This window comes from Limulus polyphemus, unplaced genomic scaffold (genome assembly GCF_000517525.1).
Source record: "Limulus polyphemus unplaced genomic scaffold, Limulus_polyphemus-2.1.2 Scaffold179, whole genome shotgun sequence".
In the NCBI taxonomy this organism is placed as follows: Eukaryota; Metazoa; Arthropoda; class Merostomata; order Xiphosura; family Limulidae; genus Limulus; species Limulus polyphemus.
The window spans coordinates 879930-887150 of NW_013665789.1; the positions used below are offsets into that span (position 1 = coordinate 879930).

Consider the following 7221-nt stretch of genomic DNA (forward strand, 5'->3'; position numbering starts at 1 on the left):
GGGTCACAGGTTGTCTAGTTCTCAACTAATCTTAAGATGGTACTTGTTAATTAACTTGTAAAGTTACTAAAAAGACCACGTAAGTACTTCTCTGTGAGTGTACAAACTTCAAGTAAGTAGTTGTATGATGTTACAATTAAACATCTGGTTATCAAAGGTAAAATAATAATGTTGAGACTAAGTTTGATTTGCAATCACTGACTTTGATTTCCAAACTCTTTTAGTATTCGTATTTACTGTTAACGAAAATATTCCATTGTTTAATACCAAAACCTAATAAAGCTATCACATTGCTCTTCCTTAAAGACGAGATAGACGATACTTCAATGTATTTCTATTTACACTTGAGTTTGGTCTCACCTGACATCCAGTATCTATATCTGCGTAGTACCCGGGAAGCTGATCTTTACATGAAAACCCGGTATCTGGAACTTCATTCAGCACAGGGTAATCACTTCCTGCTTGACCAACGATACCATCACCATCTGGGTCTTGTTCAGAGGGCGCGGGAATCGCTGCATCAGCCACTTCTGATTTGCCATTAAGTGTTTGAATCGTTTCTTGGTGATGTCCGTACACAAAAGGTATAGCAAAACTCGAGGGGTCGCCGTAATCAGCCTAAAAGTTTCACAAAGAAAAAAAAAGAAAGAAAGACACTGTCCATGTTTTTCAATACAGCAAACTTGACGAAAGGATGTTAACTAGTTAAATATGAAATATCAGCTTATGAATACAAAAAGAAAATGAATTGTTAATTGCTAAAAACATACATATCAAAAATATAACTACTGCATGAAATATTGACCACTTTTGGCACAATACAGGCAAAATGTTCGTTCTATTCTACCTGTTCTTTAGTTCTAACATAATAAGGAGTTAAGTGCAAATCCTAGTTCCCCGACCTGTTCTACGGTTTTAGCTTTATTCTGACTAGAATATATGCTCTTCTCTTCTTTCAGTTTTATCATAATAATAATTAGATTGTAAATCCTGATCTGTCTATTCTTTGTTCTATAATAATAAGTACAGCTGCTAGAGCATAACATATTACTCTGCATGTGCTTCGGTTCTATCATGAAAAGGACTATGATGCAATTGACCTGTCTCTTCTTCACTTCTACAATAATTACCAAAATGTAATTTCTGCTCTGCCAGTTCTTCAGTTCTAGCATGATAATGACTACAGTGTGTGTGTCATAATAATGACCAGAGAATAAGTTTTGTATTGATTGTTCTTCAGTTCTAGCATAATAGTGACCAGAGAGTAAGTTTTGTATTGATTGTTCTTTAGTTCTAGTATAATAATGACTACAGTATTAGTTTGGATTTGCTTGTTCTTCAGTTCTAGTATGACAATGACTACAGTATAAGTTTTGCTTTGCTCGTTCTTTAGTTCTAGCATAATAATGACCAAAGAGTAAGTTTTTCATTGCTCGTTCTTTAGTTCTAGTATGATAATGACCAAAGAGTAAGTTTTTCATTGCTTGAGCAATGAAAAACTTACGCTCTGGTCATTATCATACTAGAACTAAAGAACGTTCTTTAGTTCTAGTATGATAATGACCAAAGAGTAAGTTTTTCATTGCTCGTTCTTTAGTTCTAGTATGATAATGACCAAAGAGCGTAAGTTTTTCATTGCTCGTTCTTTAGTTCTAGTATGATAATGACAAGAGCGTAAGTTTTTCATTGCTCGTTCTTTAGTTCTAGTATGATAATGACCAGAGCGTAAGTTTTTCATTGCTAGTCATTTTTGAGCTATGGGCATCTTTAAAAATTATTAGATTATTGCATATTTTATAACTTATGCCTTAATTATTATAAATTTCAACTTATATTTTTACATGCAACAAATCGTTAGAGGGAGCTTTTGAAAAGTATAATACTCCAGATTTCTGAGTACGTAACCAAGATCAGCAAGAAGCAGATTCGTGGTTACATAAAATAATAATTACTTAAGCTAACTTTCAAATAGCGATTATCTAATCAATACAGTGTATAACGTTGAATTTGACAGCATAAGACTTTCTTTTTTTTAATCTTACGTTTAACTTGTCCGAAGTAAGTGATCGATAAAAATAATGCAATAATAAGAATTTATTATGTGATGTATAAGACCAACTTTGGAGGAAATCCCGTAATGGGACAGCTAAGAATACATCTTTTTTTACAAATAATGGTAATGTTATTGCTTTATGTCGTTGTTATTGGGTTTCTTAGTGCAAATGTACACAATTGGCTATCTGCTCTATGTCCATTACGGAAAATCGAACCCTGGATTTCAGCATTGTAAGTCTGTAAGCTTACCACTTACACTCTGGAGGAGAGCTTTATATCATCCCAATTCTTAATTAAAATACTAACTACTATGGATATATTTATAGTACTTGCTGAAAAGTGTGAAGTTACGTACAGTAATACGTATAGCAGGATTAAAATATGACTAAAATATGTGATACTAGTTAATCTAATACTAACCTGAGATAGGCCTAAAGAGACGGCTAGAAGAACTATAAGAAACTGCATGGCTGGGTGTTAAGACTTAAACTACGTGTGTGTGGCTGGCGTTTTTATACTTAACACAATGCTAACCACTTACCTAATTTGGAATACATTTTAGGCGTAAGAAGAGCTCCCCGTTCACCAGAACGGATTCTTCTCCTCGAGGCTATAGAGTTCGTTCCAAATATGTCAGCCGAGTCCTACTGTTTCATATGAAATATTCACTGAAGTAAACCACGGTGAACTACATTCTTAGAGTAGCAAAATAGCCAAGCAGTGAAAGTGTAAAAGGAAATAAAATCAGGTCAAATCAACATACATTAAACGGGAAATACAAAGAGAAATAAAGATATCAGCAAGAAAACATACTCGGCCCATGGCCTGAGGAAAGAAGAATAAAACACGCCACTGACAGCTTACCTAGAAACACCGCGGTTTCACAAGGTTCCAAGTGCAGTATTGAGGTGGATGATAGTAGCGGTCAAAGGAGCGCATCGTTCTTGGAATAGGTCTGAGTGAATTATTCATAAGATCCCTGATAAACAGGAGCAAAAGCTACAAGGGAACCAAGGGGCGGTTCTGACTTTCCCACTGTAAAAGAGGACATTTCACTTTATCTTAAGGGCTTGGATGCTGTAAGTTTGTGACAGGTGTTACAATAAAAATAACTGGTTTTATTTATGTATCGTAGGTTAGAAAACACGTGAAAGTTTGTTACATTTGGACAAGTTTAATTTCATCTGTTTAAACAGAATTGTTTGATAATCTATGTTCCGCTCTTTACAATTTTGAGATAGCTATTACTTCAGTTCAATAAAAAATGTATTATTTTTGCCGATGTAAAACTAAATTGAAAACAATAGTTATAAGATCAACTAAAACACATTTTTGAAATGTTTATGCAGATATTAGTGTAAGATATTTAGGAACAACATAGTAACTATTCAGTGTGAATACGAAAGAAGTGTTTAATGTGATTGTTTACTGTGAGAAATGTTCCAAAATACTTTTCACATAATATAATACACTATAAATCTTCTTTCAACAAGAATACGGTAAAACATGTTTTTATTTTTATGTTTCTTCGTACTATTGTAATAAGTATGCTATTGTGTTCTTCCAGAAATATTGTATCTGCTTTCGTACTGTAAGAAGTACTTTAAGGCATCTTCGTAATACTGTAATTAGTGTTATTGTGTTCTCTCGCTAATATAAAGGTTGCATATTTTCGTATTGTGAGAAGTAGTTTAATGTGTTTTCTTACTACTGTACTAACACAAATGTTGCATATTTTCGTATTATGAGACGTAGTTTAATGTGTTTCCTTACTACTGTACTAACACAAATGTTGCATATTTTCGTATTATGAGAAGTAGTTTAATGTGTTTCCTTACTACTGTACTAACACAAATGTTGCATATTTTCGTATTATGAGAAGTAGTTTAATGTGTTTTCTTACTACTGTACTAATACAAATGTTGTATATTTTCGTATTATGAGAAGTAGTTTAATGTGTTTTCTTACTACTGTACTAACACAAATGTTGTATATTTTCGTATTATGAGAAGTAGTTTAATATGTTTTCTTACTACTGTACTAATAGAAATGTTGGATCTATTTGCATGTAATAAGAAATATTTTAATGTTGTTTCTTACTACTGTAATAAGTGTTTATTGGGTTATCTGAGTAACAGAATTGTTGTATTTGTTTTAGCATTGTAAGAACTATTCAGTGGGTTCCGGCATTGTAATAAGTGTTTAATTTGTTATATCCGCCGTAGGAAATGTTTATAACGAGAATTCTATTAATAAGTGTTATTTACCGTAAAAATGTTTTATTTTGTTTTCATACTGAAACAATAACTTTAATTTGCTTTCTTATTGTGAGAAGTATTTTAACATATTAGTTTAATTTAAGAAGTGTTTTAATGTATTTACTTTAAGACGTACTTTGGTTTGTTCTGTTTCGTTTGAAAGCATTTTCATATGTTTTTCACTGCAAAAAGGACTTTAATATGTTTATTACTGTGACAATTGCATTTGCGAACTGTCTTTCTTAACATGCTTTGAATAAGTGTTCTTATATGTTTTCTTATTCTAAGAAGTATTTCTATTGTCCTGTTTTTGAATGGGATATGGTAATGTGTTCTAGCCTCGTAAACAATGTAATGTTAATATGGTCTTTGAGATTTAGAGTTTTGTTTACTAATATCATATATATATAGTAGTACAATTAAACAGTAGCAGTATTGTTGCTTGTCCCCTAACCTCCCCTCCTCGAATGGCACAGCGATATGTCTATGGACTTACAACGCTAGAAACCGGGTTTCGATACCCGTGGTGTGCAGAGCACAGATAGCTCATTGTGTGGCTTTGTGCTTTACTTCAAACAAACCCCTAACCCCTTGCATTATATAACATGATAGTGATGATGATAATAGTAGTAATCAAAGCCACCAAAGGTACGCTAGTTAACAGTCCAAAGAATAAAAACTCGAGTAATTAATTATCATTTTATAGAACTGTCTTCTTTTAAACATGTATTGCGATTGAAAAAAAACAAAAACAATCTAATGTGTTCTCTTATTATAAAAGGTATTTTTATCGTATTTTGTTATTGTAAACATTTTTCAATGGACAATGTTTCTGAATGTGGTGTGTTAATGTGTTTTAAAATATTTTTTATTATTACTGTAAAAAGTTTTTATCGTGTTCTTTCATTATTATAAAGTTTAGTGTGTCTCTGAAAGAAGTACTCAATTTATTTTAACGTAAGTATAGTTTATTATGTTCTCTCCCTTTGAAAGAACTACTTACAATTGTTTTCGTTTTTAAGAAGTGTTTCGAATGAGTTTTCTAACTCAAAGTATTGGTTTATTGTGTATTGTCGCTGTAAAAAATATTTTAACGAGTACTTTCACTATAAGAAATGTTTAATATGCGGATTTCACGGTAAAGATATTTTAACATGTTCTGTCGCTCTAAGAAATGTGTTTTATGTGCTCTCTCACTAAAACTAAATGCTTTAAGGAGTTCTTTCTCTGTAAGAAATCGTTTAATGTGTGCTGTTACTAAGAAAATAGTTTAACGAATTTTCTTTGCTATTAAGTGTTTAATGCTTTCCTACTGCAAGACAGAAATAGCTTGGCTTGGTGGTTAGAGTAGTCATCTAGCAATCTGTGGTTTCGCCCTTTCAGCTGTGGGGGCGTTATAATGACGGTCAATCTCATTATTCGTTGGAAAAAATAGACCAAGAGTTAGTGGTGGGTAGTGTTGGCTAGCTGCCTTCCCCCTAGTATATTGCTGCTAAAGTAGGGACGGTTAGCGCAGATAGCCCCCATGTAGCTTTGCGCGAAATTCAAAATAAAACAAACCTACTATAAGGAGTGTTTAATGTGTTATTTTACTGTAAGAAATGTGTTAATGGGTTCTATTACCGAGAAAGAAGTACTGTGAGATTTGTTTTTAAACGTTTTCTTACTTTGAAAAGTGTTATGGTGTTTTTTTATTGCTGAAATCAATGTTGTAGTGTCTTCACTAGGTTTAAGGGCGTTTTCATGTGTTTTCTTATTGTAAGAAATACATTGATATATTATTCTATTGTAAGATTTTATTAATGTATTTTTTTACTGTAGCGATTGTTGTTTTGTACTTTATCACTAAAAGTGTTTAAATATGTTTTTCACTTTAAATTGTTTTAATAATTTATTTTGCTTTGTTATTGTAAAAATATTTTATTGTGTATAATTAACACACGTGATGCTTTTATTATGTTCAATTGCTACAGGACTTTTTTTAATCATTCTCTCACTGTAAAAACTGTTTTAATGTTTTTGTTTTGCAGAAAAAAAAGTGTTTTGATGTGCTTCTAAGCTATAAGAAGTGATATTAAATGTTTTTCTCGTGTCTTATTATTTTTAGATGTTTTTAAAGTGCTTTACCATTCTAAAAAGTGCTGAGTGTAATTATTGTCTTCGAGATTTAGAGATTTTGTTTACTGACATTTAACAAAATTGTACAGCTTCTTCCCTAATTGGCTTATATAACATGATATTAATACCAAAGTCACAAAGGTTACAATAGTTAATAGGATCCAAACAATAAAAACAAGCATAAGAATTTTGTTGGAAAAGAAATTAAAAGAGCTGGATAAGTTTTCTTATTCACACGAGGTCTGTTTATTAATAGCAGTAGGATAGCGGTAAGTTTACGGATTTGTAAGTCTAAAATCCGGGGTTCGATTCCCCTTGATGGACACAGCAGGTATCCTACTGTGGGTTTGCTCTAACAGAAATAAACAAATAGAGTGAAAATGTTTTTATTTATTTATTTATTAAGAATTATCTTTCGCCTAACAATTTCAGGATAAATGGAATTTACAATATTCTAGAAATTAAAAGGCAAAAATTACTGTCGTAAAATAATATCAATCACCCTTTCGGCTCATTGTTTTGTAAATCAAATATCTGATGATCTGTTATCTGACCTGAAAAACAAATTTTTGTTATTGAGCTGACGTTCGTTAATGAGTGTTTCGTAGAGGTGGCTTTACATCTCCTAAGTTCATGAAATTTCCTTCTAATACAGTGTATGATCAATAGAGGCAGGAGGGATAGACTAGCATCGACGTTGCAAGCTTAAATTACAGGCTTCATAAAGTCTTGATAAATTCACAACTCGTCCTTTAAAAGATCTGTTTCCAAGGCATGTTTAGAGTCTCAA

General features: G+C 32.0%; 1 protein-coding gene across 1 annotated transcript in view; it reads right to left on the reverse strand.

Annotated features, from left to right (window-relative positions):
• The window catches only part of LOC106478090, a 3054-nt gene extending 1882 nt beyond the window's left edge, over window positions 1–1172 (reverse strand). The window contains exons 1-2 of the mRNA XM_022381629.1: window positions 1131–1172; window positions 361–618 (exon numbers count right to left, since the gene is read on the reverse strand). Of these exons, the coding sequence (XP_022237337.1) occupies window positions 361–618; window positions 1131–1172 (300 nt within the window). The remainder of the gene's footprint in view (window positions 1–360; window positions 619–1130) is intronic.
• Between the last annotated feature and the right edge of the window lie 6049 nt (window positions 1173–7221).